This window comes from Myotis daubentonii, chromosome 2 (genome assembly GCF_963259705.1).
Source record: "Myotis daubentonii chromosome 2, mMyoDau2.1, whole genome shotgun sequence".
NCBI classification, from domain to species: domain Eukaryota; kingdom Metazoa; phylum Chordata; class Mammalia; order Chiroptera; family Vespertilionidae; genus Myotis; species Myotis daubentonii.
Window position 1 is genome coordinate 59,517,110 of NC_081841.1, and position 16,066 is coordinate 59,533,175.

The window sequence follows — 16,066 nt, forward strand, 5'->3', positions numbered from 1 at the left end:
AATGTAAGATAATCACTATCTACTATATGAAATAAATTAACTCTCCTATGCCTAAGTAGATTATAAATATGAATAATATTACACCTCTGCCCTCTAACAGTTTAAACTCTAGTGAATAATGCAAATATGCAAATAAGTATACCACAAGGTAGAATAATAGTACTATCTTGAGAGAGATAGGAACGAAGTAGTGTAGCAGTTAAAAGCTTAGAGGATTACATTAGACAGATAAGTTCATATATTATGGAAGTGTTATTTAAAACTAATTTTGAAGAGTAGATGGAGGGAAAAATATAAAATTTTATAGGACTTCATACAGTAGTCTATGTGCAGTAAGAGTTATGAGGGGAAAATATTCATGATCAGAAATGTATGTTAGCATCCTTTGGAAATGGTTATATTGTTTATCCATTGCCTAAGACAGATAGGAATCTTCAATTTACAAATTGTTAATGGTTAATGGAAATATATATATATTAAGATACATTTTTGAATCACATATTCTCATTTCAAAAATCCTATTGAGATTAAACTATTTCAATCTTGAACTGAGAATAACAAATTGGAAAAGTCTGAATCACTTTAAATGTTCCGTAGTTAGATCATACTGAGATAATTATTTGAAGCTAAGTAAACTTTCACGCTTTAGAGGAAAAGAAGGTATTTTGAAGATGTTAACTGCTACTTAGTGTGAGATAGTCTTAACAGATTTTATGGATTTGTAATAGAAATTGAATTTTTTCTATTATCAGATTAGCTGGGATATTTTAGACTGTAAGGAAAAATCCAGTGTCCGTTGGTAAGCTAATAAGGAAATTTTATGATGTCATATCACAAAGAAGTCTAAGCAAGGCAGCTCCTGGATTGGTTGATTCATTGGTTCTTTGATGTCATCAAGGACTAATCTACCTAATCTCCAAGCACCCTTCATGGCCCATCGATGACTATGGCACTTCCGGGCATCACATTGTCAAGAGAATATATTGAGGCATTTTATTGCTTTGTAAGACTGAGGAAATGCTTTCTTAGATGTCCCCAGGAGACTCTTCCTATATGCATTGTCACAAAATGCTTGTGTTCACACCAGGATTTGGCAATGGGAACAGTCCTATCATGATTCACTTATGATTCACTCACAAGTGTTAGGCCTGGGCTCTCACAGAAGAGGTCAGGTATAAATTAAAATCGGGATTCTGTTAAGAAGGAAGATGGCGTGGCTCTTGGGTAGGTAACCAACAGTTCTGCAATTACAGCCTTATTTTATTATCTTCTTAAGCATTATTGTAAATTTTGTGTAATGTAGTTTTAAATGTAAATTTTTATTTTAAAGAACGAGCATTATGTATGTAAACAATATTTAATCATTCTTCCCAGAAAAAAAAACAAAAAACAACTCACACATAGGCAGTTATAGCAGAGTGCTTGAGCAATCTTTAAAAGTCATTACTTTGCACCTCAGTTTCCTTATTTATAAAATGGGAATGAAAATAAAATGGGAATAAAGAAATACTACCAACTTTTAGAGAGGTAGTAGGATTAAATGTGATTTTATAATGTGAAGAGCTTAGAAGTGTCAAGTCCTCAATAAATGTTATTTTTATTCTTATGTAGCCACTGTATAGCCTTAAACAAGTGAGAATGTTTTTCCTGGTTGAGAATAATGTAACCTATAAACACCAAGGAAGTGCTTGGCATTTCTGTTCTTGGGCATAGAGAATGATTTGTATTAAAAGATTTTGATGTCAATTTGTCTGTCTCCCTTCCCCTCCAATACAAATAGCATGATTATCCCTTTTAAACAGTTGTGATGATGCCTAGTTGGAAAAAAACTGTGGTTGAATGAATATAGAAATGGAGAAGAGTTCATGTACAAAGAGGAAAAGAAAAAAAAACCACATAAAATAACTATCTTTTTGTTAAAATTCAAGAACTTGTCTTGCAACCAGGCCAATGGCAGACAGGCATTGAAATGTGCAAAAAAGAAAAATATGGAAGGAATGGAGAATGAGCTATAGATTTATAAGTGTATTTAAAAATAGCATTTAGTACCTCATTAAAGTTTTATAGCTTCATCTATTGGAATGGTGAGCAATCTCTCTGAGTAGTCGATATATCTGCAGAGACCTGGGTATTAGAAAAATGACCCATCTTCTATATAATAAAAGCCTAAGCGACCATTAAGGTGGAATGACCAGAACGACTGGTCGCTATGATACGTACTGATCACCAGGGGGCAGACACTCAATGCAGGAGCTGCCCCCTGATGGTCAATGTGCTTGCATAGGGGGAGTGCTGCTCAGCCAGAAGCCATGCTCACAGCTGGCAAGCACAGCAAAGGTGGCAGCAGCATCTCCTGCCTCCGCAGTAGCACTAAGGAGCAGTGAGCCAAGCTGTAAGGAGCCTGCCACTAAGGAGCAGTGAGCCGAGCGGTAAGGAGTGAGCAGGCTGGCAATAAGGAGCGAGGGATCCTGGATTGTGAGAGGGATGTCCCAGACTGCTAGAGGGTGCAGGCTGGGCTGAGGGGACCGCCCCCCCCCGCCCACCTCCAGTGCACAAATTTTGTGCACTGGGCCTCTAGTTTACATATAAAGGGGAGAACGTTCCCAAAAGAGGAAACAGCAAATGCAAAGCTGAGTTTGTGGACCATGTCACCCTCTGTCCCTGTTATACAGCAAGCAGACCTATCACGTTAATCAGTCCCTTTCTTGACTTCTGCAGCTACTCAAAGCACTCACTGGAAACATTTATATGCTTAAATGCTGAGTGAGTACACGATGAGTGTCTTCAGCCGACATTAAGATTCATCTTACAGATGAGTTCCAGTAAGTTAACCTGGGGCACTTATCATAGAGCAATGTGCTAACTGATGACGTACCTGGGTAACATTGATGTCTTCGTCTATTCAAAAAGCAAATGCAATGGCCGCTTTCTAGTTATCAGGGACACTTCCTTCATGTTTTTCACTGAATTGAAGTGAAAGAAAATCACCTGGAGAGAGAGACCACGTGGATTTTCAATCCCAACTTCAGTGCAGAAATCGACCTCAGGCAAACAAGTAGTTAATGAAGAAGAGCCCACACACACTCTGTCCAACTTAAAATATCACCAGTTTTCTAATTCAAAAAACACCTCTTTGAAAAATATTTCAACATTAAAATGTTTTTGTTAGTAACAAAAATACTATGGTAATAAACACAGATAAATTTCTGAAATTGCAAACAACTTTCTCCCAGTCTTGAACTAATGCTTTCTATCATTTGATTTGACAGGATACTACATATACAAATTGGAAATAAAGCAAATGAAAAATAAATTATAGCATTTTATCATTTCTCCTGTTAGTGTTTATACTGTGCATACAAAATTTTATATAGCTCAAATTCATAGTCAATTTCAATTCATGGTTTTAGAGTGATCAAATATATTTTATGAAATGTTCATTACATAACACACTTTCCAAATTTTCTCACAGCATTTATTATGTACTCATGTAACATACAGAAGAAGTAACAAGCGCTGTGAATGTACATCTACAGAGCAGAATAACAATATACAAAACAATAGACTAGTATACATACATACATATATATGTCATACCTTTAAAAATATTAACAAACCCCATCTGTTTATAAGTTCTATACCAAAATTCAAAATTAGCAGTAAGAGAGATCACACCCAGGTTTGATGATTTGTTTCCAGATTCACGAAACTCAAAAATGTCTTCCATGGCCATGATTTATTGCATGGGAAGGATGCAAAACAAAATCAGGGAGAAACAAGCACATCAGGCAAAGTACAGAGGAAACCAATTACAGACTTCCAAGAGTCTTCTCCCAACGGAATCACAAAGGATGAGTTTAATTCCTTCAGCAATTATTTTTGACATGTGTGAAGTGTTGCCCAACAAGGAAACTCAATTGAGACTCAGTGCTTAAGGTTTCGTTTGGATTACTGGTTACATAGGTATTCCTTGTCTGGCATATACCAAAATTCCAGACTCCCAGGAGGAAAGCATATATTCAAGATAAACTACATTGTTTGTTTGTTTGTTTATTTGTTTATTTATTAAAACTACACTGTTGATTGTTTGTAAAACAGTTTAGGCACAGTGAGCTACTCTTATCAGCTAGGGAATGATGGGGGTACTTCTGAAATCCAAGTTTGCAGATGCCAATTAAAGCCCAAACTTGCAATTGTGTCTTTCACTCCTTTCTTTCTTTCTTTCTTTTCTTTCTTTCTTTCTTTCTTTCTTTCTTTCTTTCTTTCTTTCTTTCTTTCTTTCTTCCTTCCTTCCTTCCTTCCTTCCTTCCTTCCTTCCTTCCTTCCTTCCTTCCTTCCTTCCTTCCTTCCTTCCTTCCTTCCTTCCTTCCTTCCTTCTTTCTTTCTTTCTTTCTTTCTTTCTTTCTTTCTTTCTTTCTTTCTTTCTTTCTTCCTTCCTTCCTTCCTTCCTTCCTTCCTTCCTTCCTTCCTTCCTTCCTTCCTTCCTTCCTTCCTTCCTTCCTTTCTTTCTTTCTTTCTTTCTTTCTTTCTTTCTTTCTTTCTTTTTAATGATTTCAGAGAGGAAGGGAGGGAGAGAGAGAGATAGAAACATCATGATGAGAGAGAATCATTGATCAGTTGCCTCCTGCATGCCCCCCACTGGGGATCAAGCCTGTAACCCAGTAGTGTGCCCTGACCAGGAATTAATTGTTATCTCCTGGTTCATAGGTCAATGCACAACCATTGAGCAACACCAGTTGGGCACAAATCAGGCCTTTTGAAGGATTGTATCTTAGCCTTGCTGTTGTTGACTCTTTTCTGCACAGTAGTTAATAGCACAGTTTTATAATCAGGTGCCTTTGGGCTCATACCCACATTCTATCATTGATTCTGATGTGATCTTGAACAAGTTATCTAAGCACTTTGCATGCCTCAGTTTTACCAACTGTTACATAACTTTAATTAGGCAATTATATCATCAAATTGCCACAAAAATCATGTAATAATTCACAATTATTAGCACACTAACTGCAAAAAGTAGTAACTCAATAAATATTGATGAATATTTGGCATGATGAATAATAGTATACAAGGCAACTACTTTCACAAAGCTTAGAATAGAATGTATGAACAAGATTCAAACAGATTAAATGAAGAATAAGTGTGTGTGTGTGTGTGTGTGTGTGTGTGTGTGTGTGTGTGTGTGTTTGTTACCAACTCTAAGTGCAACTGGAGTTCTAAGAGTGGGCAAACTCTATAATTTATAAGAACCCACAGAAACTTCTTTACCAGAATAAGTATCCTTTTGGTAAATATTATGGAGCCACACCAAGAAAAACAGAAGTAGCTGACAGAAGACAAGGAAGTAGTGGGAATACAGGTGACAGTATTAAGATCCTTACACTGTTCTCTGAGGAAACTCTCCTATACAACTTCATAGTTAACATGCATGTGGCCATTATACTTGACACTAAAAATTCTTCGATTGGAAAGCAGGATCAGAAGAAATTAGATACAGTCTGATATTTTTGTGAATTTTTTGCAAATAAGACATTATTATTCTTGCATGTCATTTTTTATAACTGCTTGATGAGCAAATAGAACAAAGATTTTTGATGAACAATAACTGCTATACTTAGATATGGGCTCAGATATAACTATCAGTAGGTACAGAGTTTTCTTTTTTGACATAACTAATGATTAAATATCATGATTACTTGAAAACACATGCTGAGTACAAACTTCCAGAATGATTGAATTAATAAATGAATGAATGAATGAGCTCAGTCTATAATTAGGCCTATGATTAATCAAAAGGGGACACCTGGGAAGCTAGCTCATGCTTAATAAAAATCACATGTGGTGAGAATCCGTTTTTGTTTTTAATTTTATATTTCTTATTAGTAACAATAACCTAAGCTGCTTGTAGGATAGAGAAATAATGGACAGTATCATTTTACATCTAATGTTAGATGCCTCCTCAAGCTAATATTAAGCATTAAAAATTCTTTACAGCCCTAACCGGTTTGGCTCAGTGGATAGAGCGTTGGTCTGCGGAGTGAAGGGTCCCAGGTTCAATTCCGGCCAAGGGCATGTACCTTGGTTGTAGGCACATCCCCAGTAGGGGGTGTGCAGGAGGCAGCTGATCGATGTTTCTCTCTCATTGATGTTTCTAACTCTCTATCCCTCGCCTCTCCTCTCTGTAAAAAGTCAACAAAAAATATTTTTAAAAAAGTTATTTACAAAATGAGTGTATTTTACTTTATATCATAATTTAAATTTTGACTCACAACTATTACAAAGTAGACATATTTTATAAGTATGAACAAGATTCAAACAAATGAAATGGAGAGTAAATAATTGTGTGTGTGTGTGTCTGTGTGTGTTTGTACCGGCTCTAAGTGCAACAGGAGTTCTAAGAGTGGGCAAACTCTGTAATTTGTAAGAACCCACAAAAGCTTCCTTGCAGAATAAGTATCCTTTTTGTAAGTATTATGGAGCTACACCAGGAAAAACAGAAGTAGCTGACAGAAGTAGCTTTCAGAAGACAAGGAAGTAGTGGCATATGGAACTTTGATTATTTCTAAATAATCACTTATGAAGTGTTTTTTTTGTTTTTTGTTTTGGCCAGGAAATAGATGGTTTATGTAAATATGTCCCATACAGGATATCATTTAACTAAAGTATATAGCTTAAAATAAAATTATTTGTTAAAATTATAACTCTTACTGCATTTTGACTAATCCCAATGTAGAAACTAAGCCACCTCAAAAAAAAAAAAAAATGCCAGCACCTCTGAATGTTTTCTTTAGTGACTTTCTTTAGTTAACACGGTGATGGAAAAGCTTTGATGTAGTTATCCCAACATTTAGATATAATTATTTCACATACATTGCAAATTTAGTTGTGATTCACAGCCTATGTTCCAATTTAAGTTTACACATTTGGGGCAAACACAATTATAAAATGTAGTAAATCAGTTAACTCATTTTTTAAATTATCTAGGCACCACATAGAAAATGGTATACATAATATCAGTGCTACTGAGAAGAGATCATTGTTATTAATCCAAATAATTGGTAAATGCCTTTGAATTTATTCTGATTGTCTAGTTTTTATCAAAGCACCCACTGCAGTTCTTAAAATAACTTCTTGATTATTTCTTTCTCTGGACTATAATGCATTGAGGATTAACTCATCCTTGGCATGTGAAAACTGGCTCAAGAAATACTGTATTAAACTATTTTGAGTTAAGTTGAATTAAATTGAGTTAGTTAAATTATTTTAAGAAAAGTAGTGTCCCTAGTTTCAGATGAAATATAATTTTAAGTGAAAAATGGAATGTCAAATCAAATCATTTACACATTGACAAGTTTTATAAACTAGTATGGATTTTCATTGGCTCTAAGCCTCAATTGTTAAATTGTATATTATTTTTAATATTTATTTATTGATTTTAGAGGGATTTGTTGTTCCACCCATTCATGCATTCATTGGTTGATACCCATATGTGCCCCGCTAGAGATCAAACCCACAGCCTTGGTATATCTGGCGAGGGCAGTTGTACCATTATTTTATAAAATACCATTAAAAAAATGATGTGCACTAAAATAAGATGCAGCACTTTATTAATATTTATAACTTTAATTTTATAGTTTCCAAAAGAGCTTTTAAAGACATACTTACATTAATTTAATCATTCTTGAATATTTTATGCATATACACACAAATACACACATATATCCAGAAAATGTACATTTAAAAAAATTGAGCAAGGCATTTCAAAACCTTCTTTCCGGGCAGTATTTGGCTCTCCTAAGTTAGTTTTTGAGTCCAAATCCTTGATGTTCATGTTTAACATAAGAGTTTGTTCTCCTTGTCCATGAGGGAGCAATCCATTCTGCAAGTTTGGGCTGGTACTTTCTTGGCCCTATCAGAATGTGTCAACAGAAAAATTTTCAGAAAACAATGAAGATTTCATATTCCATTTTAAGTGGTCCTTAAATGGTTTGATTAAAGTATGAGTTAATGTGAGTTATTCCTATTGCCCAACCAAGCCGCAGAAATAACATACTAGCACAGTTTAAGCATTCATGGGCCATGATACCTACATTACTACCTATGACTGCATCCTGATAAACAGGAATTGTTCAGAGATCATCAAGTGTAAGACATCCTTATTTCTAATACAATAAGATATGGAAACAACTGGTGTCTTAGAATCAAAGAAACAATATTAAAGAAAAAGCATAATGGGTTCTAATTTAAAAATTGAACTCTAAGAGCATGTGTGTGTGTGTGTGTGTGTGTGTGTGTGTGTGTGTGTGTGTGCAGTATTCTAAAAAACAAAATTCTACCACAAGTCATTTATATAATACGTAGATTTTTGTTACATAAATTTTCCTGCCTTTACTAAGATATTTAGACAATTTAGCTATATTTTGTCAAAAAGCTTTTTCATCAAAAGTTGAATGACCGTGATCATAAACTATATATCATGTAGTTCTCATGTGCTATTTTATGTGCTTTTACATGTATGATTAAAGATAACCAGTCAAACTGATTGGAATGTACTGAAGTCTTCATTATATGCTCTGTGTACTGCTGTTTTTCTTTGACCATTAAAATGTGCATTCTCAGCTTTCAAAATTAACAATGTTAAAAATGAGCAACCCAGCAACTGAATATTTCTTAATCTCATCTCTACTCAGGTCCCATAAGCAGTATTTTGGTGAATAAATATGGTAGCCGGCCAGTGGTGATGCTAGGAGGTTTGCTGTGCTGTGTGGGATTGGTCGCAGCCTCTTTTAGCACCAGCGTAATAGAGCTCTACGTCACTGTGGGATTCATTGGAGGTAAGTTTTAACATTCATGTTGTTCACAGAGCTCTCTAAAATACATGAACAATAGAACATTCGCATTGTTTTCTTTGAATTTTATTTTCTATCAGGTATGATCTTGAATATTTTCATCTAATACATTGAAATACTAGCTATGGAATGTCCAATCAAAATTATTTCAGGTAATGGGAGAAAATGGTTCATCAGATACAAAATGCTCTATCATATAAATGTCAAAAACAAAACAGCATTGGTCTGTTTTTATCATTTTACTCTTTACTCTTCAGCCAGTTAAGATGGCAGACAGAAGCTTTCTGGCATATAAATAGCTTCATTTAAAAAAATGTATTTTTCATTACTTATTAGTATTTACAATATCTGATATTTTACACAATAGGTTAAAAATGGTGGCAAAGAGTTATTTTTCTGGATGCACTGACTTAGCTTTAACAATAGAAGTACTGTATTCTGTTTATGGTGGAGCTCTGTATTGGTGCCTCTTTGTTTCCTTCCTAAAAAGATTCTGCTTTAAAGTTGTAGAAGGCACATTGGCCACTAAACACAAATATTTTCAAATAACATCCTAGCATGTGATTATAGTTGTTTCTCATGCAAAATGTCTCTGGACTTAAACTGACCTGAATATGTACATTTGGAAAATACAATGTTTATTAGCCTCAATAATAAGTTGAATCAAACAAATCTATACTTAGTGTTAAGAAAAATTAGACTTCAATATATAAAGAAATTGAATCTTTTTCTGATGCCCACAGATAACAAGGTAAACATATTTCTCTTTTGTGATTTTAGATCAGTCTAACCTTGCACTTACGTGTCATGTGGTGAAAAAAATTTGAAGTATTAAAGCCTACAACATAGTGATGTTAAATCCTTCTCTTTACTTCCTATCAACACCTCTCTCTCTCTTTTCTTGATATGGTACAACATCTTTTGTGAGTGGGAGAATCTTACTCTATCCAAAAAATTGCCAGAATGGAGAGAATGCCCTTTCCTTTGTGCTGAAATGCTATGCATTATATTTGACTATGGAAGTAAGGCTAAGTTTACAAGTAGATGTATTAGGGAAAAGGTGATCTGGGAATTACTGCACCACAAATAGCAATAGTATTATAAAGGTGGGGCGAAAATAGGTTTACAGTTATGAGTGTGTGAAACAGTTTATTCTTGTATTATTATTTATTAATTATTGTAATACAAATAATTGCAAACCTTACTTTTCCCCCACCCTGTATACTATTCTAACTTTAATTCCATTCCTTTGGGTCTTGGAGGCTTTGGTTCTGCTAGAGCCAATCACTAAGTACACCTATAAAAATTATCGTAAGTTATTGTCAGCCAATACTCTTTGGTATCTGAAATCAGACAAGTTTTTCAGAAACCTGACTCAGCCCACATTAGCTGTGTGATCCTGGGTAAATTAACCTCCTGATGCCCCATTCTCTTTGCCTTTAAAATGGGGGAAATGATAGCTCTATTATTTGGGAGGTCTTGGAATAATTAAATGAAAAAGTTAACATGGAGTACAGAGTGCCCAGCATTTTATTACTTTTAAATAAATATTAGTAAATAATAATCATCACAATGCCATTATATAATATCTTACAGTTCTAGAATTTAGTTGATTTGGGCAACCGTATCTTTGTTGTTGAGGGAATTAGAGCTGAAGAAGTCTAAATGTTTTGCCAAGTAGCACACATAGGTAAATAGTTGATGCAGATTTAGATTTTTTTATTTCAAATCTCGTGCTTGTTTTGCCATGCCAGAATAGGAAATAGATGGCCACTCTCTCTTAAGGAGAACTTGGATTACCATCTGAAAGTAAAATTCCAGGTGACAGAATGGGGACTGGGGGAGAGGAGATGGCATAGGATGAAGAAACTTAGCACACAATTTCAAAACACAATTTGGGCCCTGGCCAGGTAGCTCAGATGGTTAGAGTGTTCTCCCTGTGAGCCAAGGTTGTGGGTTCGATCTCCAGTCAGGTCACATGCAAGAATCAACCAATGTACGCATAAATAAGAGGAATAACAAATCCATATCTCTCTCTCTCTTTCTCTCTCTCTCTCTCTCTCTCTCTCTCTCTCTCTCTCTCTCTCTCTCTTATTATATGTGTGTGTGTGTGTGTGTGTGTGTTGGTAAAAGTTAAAAAGAAAAATACATTTGAAAACAATTCCTGAGTTTTAATTTTGGTTCTTCCACTTTCGAGCAACTGACTATAGGCTGGTCAGTTTTATTATTTGTATGTTGGGTCTCTTTACACTTATCCTGCATATCTCGCAGGTACGGCAGAGAGCAGCGGTAGAATCAGGGAGCATACTGCCCTGTTATTCCCCAAGCATGCTCTTCGTTCCTCCCAGTCAGCTTTTAGGCACCCTCCTCCTAATAGAAAACATTTGTATTAATTGTTTGCAATAAGTATTTGTACTCAGAACTGAGTGTCCCAGAATCTAAATACTTAACTACTTGGCAGTACTGTCTCAATTACATAGATTAGTAAATGCAGAATTCTTACTTCTATACCTCCTAAAATGATATGGAATAATATGTAGGTGAAGAGAGGCAGTTTATATCAATCAACTTTGTGTACTTTTTAAACAAACTTTTGCATTACTATTGCTAAATAGTACCTTGGCGAGCTATAAGAAAGAATTTTCAAAGGCGATATTTAGCACTGCCAAGAAGCTCCCTAGACAGCAGGGACTTGTGACTTATATAAACAATAACCTTTACTCCCTGAAATAAGACTATGTTTCACGCCCCCAAATTATTTGCTTTTTAGTTAACACGCACATGCATCTATATTCATGAAATGTGGAATGTGAGGATGGAGAGCATGGAACTAATGACATGAATTTATTATTCTTTTTTATTATTTGCATGGCTTTGAAGAAATATCTCTGGGGAGACCTAAGATTGCTTATAAGTGACAAAATTTTTAGTGTGTTCAACTGAAAAGAAACCATTCATGTTTTAAATGCAGTCTTTCCCAAAAGGAGATAAATCTATCATATATGTGTGTGTGTGTGTGTGTGTGTGTGTGTGTGTTTGTATATATGTATGTATATCTATATATGTATATATATTTATGTAAATATGAAAGGAGATGAAAATCTGTGGAACTAAGTGATTGTAATTATAAGAACTAATAATTTTGTCCTAGTTTCAACCTGTTCTCTGATTTTTGAAACATCAGTAAAAGTTTTTGGTTTTATTTTTGTGCTTTAAAATGTAAGGAATATGAAACCATCATACATACCAAGTGTCCAGTCATGAGAAACTTTTTATGTGCCATTCTCTTGATATTGATGATTAACAAAAATCCCCACCTGCCATTGCCTTTTGAGTCCTGCCTTACCCAACTGAATGTAAGTTTTGAAGAGTAATTTCTTTTGTGAGTGGCATAATGTGTTTGTGTTTTTCTTCCTTCTGTTTTGTTCTTTGCAGGTTTAGGTCTAGCCTTCAACCTGCAACCCGCCTTAACAATCATTGGCAAATACTTCTATAAGAAACGACCCATGGCGAATGGGCTCGCCATGGCAGGAAGTCCTGTTTTCTTAAGTACATTAGCTCCTTTCAATCAGTTCCTTTTTAATATGTTCGGCTGGAAAGGAAGCTTCATGATTTTGGGAGGCATATTGTTGAATGCCTGTGTGGCTGGGGCTCTCATGAGACCCGTTGAATCCAAACTAAGTACTAAGGCTCAAAATAAGATTGGCGAAACAGAGCTTGAGTCGGGTGTGAAAAAAAGCCACAAGAAGCAATCAGCCTGGGAAAAAATTAATAACTATTTAGATTTCTCCCTTTTCAAGCATAGGGGGTTTTTGATATACTTATCTGGAAATGTCATTATGTTTCTAGGATTTTTTGCCCCCGTTATATTCTTGGCTCCATATGCTAAAGACAAGGGGATTGATGAGTACTCTGCAGCCTTCCTGCTGTCCGTTATGGCTTTTGTTGACATGTTTGCGAGGCCTGCAGTAGGATTCATTGCAAACACCAAACTTGTTCGACCTCGAATCCAGTACTTCTTCAGTTTTGCAATTATGTTCACGGGAGTGTGTCATCTCTTGTGCCCATTGGCAGAGGACTACATAAGCCTGGTGTTTTATGCTATATTTTTTGGTCTTGGATTTGGGAGTGTTAGCAGTATCCTCTTTGAAAGTCTCATGGACCTTGTTGGTGCTCAAAGATTTTCCAGCGCCGTGGGACTCGTCACCATTGTGGAGTGCTGTCCAGTTCTCCTCGGCCCTCCTCTGGCTGGTAAGATTTCTCATCAAGGAAAGCAAAAAGCATCAAATCAATAGCTATTGACTGAGATGTTCTTTGTAATACATCACATGCTTTGTGATTTAAAAAATACGAATAGCCTGAAGGACTGAGGGTGTGTTCATTTTAGGGTTTATTATGTATTTTTGAACTTCATAATTAGTTGAATTTTGATCTAAATTTGTTTCAAACACTGGACCTATGAACTTAAGAATTTAAGTTAAACGGGTAATTAGTTGCATAATGTTTAGTTTTTTTTTTTTTACCCATATCAGTTGTTTTGGTGTTTTTAAAAATGTTTAATGAAAAAGTCACTTTTTAAATTTTATCATTGATGATAGATTTCTCTTCCATCTATATTAAAATTAGTCAAAAATTTAAAATAGCTCTTTCAAAAAGTCAGGATCTATTTTCTTATTGGTTATATTGATATGGAACTTGTTGCCAGTACATGCCTAAGGGAGGAATACTTTTATAATACCCACTGATAGAATATATATATATATATATATATATATATATATATATATATATATATATGTCAGTAAAAGTCATTTTAATCAGACACTTATAGTTCATATTTATACATTATAAAGACTATATTTTAATTTTTAGATCTAAAATATTTTTAATATGCTTACGAAAGCATTTGTGTAAATAACCCAGTAAGGACACTAAGATGCATGTGTAAGTTCACTTTGAAGTTTAGACTTTGCTTAATTATTGTTTATAATATATTAATGTTATAAATATTAAATGCTTTTTGTGGACCAGAATTTTTCAGTAACCACTATATATTATTTTGGTTAATACTAAACTTGTATTCACGTAGACTCCTAGCCTGCCCCCTGGTGGTCACAGTAAGTGCCGGGCTAAATGTAAAATTTCCAATGTATTTTAATCAGTTTACAAAAGGCTTCTTACATGACATTAAGGAATCATTCTGAAAGTAGGAAAATTTATCTTTAATTTACCAGCTTAAGACACTTTGACTTTTTACCTTTTGCTTTTTGACTTGGTTAGGAATGAGCTGTGTATGTGTGTACTTGCTGTCCACCACGCTTGTCTAGTAAATTGCACAGTTGTTTTGGGTGGTATATCCCTCAGTGTGCATGTACCATGGCACCAAAACAATTTTTAAAACCAGTTAAAACCAGTCAATGTATTTATCAGCCAATGGATCTGATTTTATAAGACAAGTACAATTGACCTATCTTTTCATACAGAAGCAGTTTTACCAAATGGGTTTTAGAAGCCTATTCATTAGCAATAAAATTCTTAGTATCAACAGAGAAAATTGTTATTTCAGTAGCCATGGTGGGATGATAAAAATAAAAAATAAATAAAAAAGGTCAACAGATGTAGTGGGTGGGCTTTCAGGATGAAAATGAAAGAATCTGGTTTGGCTGAAATTCTCCGTGGGCTGAGAACCTTTATTCACACTTACATCTATTTCTGCACCCTTAAATGCTTATTGTTTAATATTGCCAAACCATTGCACCTGTGATAGCTATGCCAGCAACTGACTTGTGGCTCCTTCATGAAGCTCTCACACTCTATCCATAATACTTCCACCTTTTTCGTCCTGTTTCTGCCTCCTGCCACCCCAGAGACACTCCATGACTTTGAGATGGGCTTCTTCTCTGCAGCATTTGGCATCTCCTAGAATGGTGTCTGGCACATTGTAGGCACTCAGTAAATACTTTTGAATGAATGGGTCTCGTAGTTACTTCTCACACAGTTGCTGCTGCTCCTACTACTCTTGCTCATAAAGCAGTAAAGGGTAGGGAGAGCATGATTTTTATTTTTATTTTTTGTCAGCCAAGACTTTCACTGCTGTACTCACGAAGAACTGAAGCTTTAGATCTAGAAATCATATATGGTTTCTTGATGATGATTAAAAAACTCCCAAAACATTTTGAAAGTAGGTTGATTTGGCAGCCCACAGTGATATTAACTCTGATAGGGCCATAGAACTGATGTTTATGTATTTTAAAGTGTGACAATCATTGTATAAAAAGAATATTTGACTTAAAGTCAGAATGGGAAAGTAAATTATGCAGTTTTTGTTATGCTTACGTATGTGTCATATGCATTCAAATGAGCCTATTCCACCATTTACCTAATTAAAACAGGGAACCTTGTTTAAATAGTTAATTTCAAAAATAACTAAATTTAACACTGCGCTACTGACTAGGTTTCAGTTAGAATGATAGAGATTCTGACTAAACAAATAGGTGTTTATCAGAATCACCTGGAATAAGCATATAAGAAACAACATGGGTTTGTGTACACTCAGGTTTGCTGGTAATAATTATCGTTAAGAATCGGGTGCCTGCAAAAAAAAAAAAAAACAAAAAAAAAACAAGAGGCAAATCTATGAACTGAAATATTTTTAACATTCAATAAAGTCTTCAGATTATATGGCACCAAGCTAGTTTTTTCATGTTTTCAATAATCAAATGGAATAAACATTGTCTTTCTTTTTTTAAAAAAAAACATTTTGTATTGATTTAAGAGAGGAAGGGAAAGGGAGAGAGAGAAAGAAACATCAATGATGAAAGAGAATCATTGATCAGCCACCTCCTGCACACCCCCTACTGGGGATCAAGCCTCAAATGGGAATCAAACCATGACCTCCTGGTTCATAGGTTGACGATCAACCACTGAGCCATGCGCGGCGGGCAACTCTGATTAGTTTGGCCTTAATAATTTAGATAAAGTAAAAACTGTAATTAGCCACAAAAGTGACATACCTCTTAACCATGAGAGTTGGTGAAGCCATTTTAAAGAACAGGTAAGAATAGGAAGTTCAGACAGTCTTTGATCAGACCAGAGTCGGCCCCTCCCTGGCTGTGTAACCATGCTCCAATTCTTCCCAGTGCTCCTGTGGGAATTGGCGAGATATTGCAAATAGTGTTTAGCCTAGTGCTGGGCATAGAGAAAGCATTTAGTAAACA

General features: G+C 35.1%; 1 protein-coding gene across 5 annotated transcripts in view; it reads left to right on the forward strand.

Moving 5' to 3' along the window:
- Positions 1-16,066, forward strand: part of SLC16A7 (solute carrier family 16 member 7) — a 162,229-nt gene that overhangs the window by 141,088 nt on the left and 5,075 nt on the right. For all 5 annotated transcript variants that reach the window (XM_059683440.1, XM_059683441.1, XM_059683439.1 and 2 more), the window contains 2 exons: positions 8,691-8,834; positions 12,285-13,100. In XM_059683440.1, coding sequence (XP_059539423.1) covers positions 8,691-8,834; positions 12,285-13,100 — 960 coding nt within the window. The remainder of the gene's footprint in view (positions 1-8,690; positions 8,835-12,284; positions 13,101-16,066) is intronic.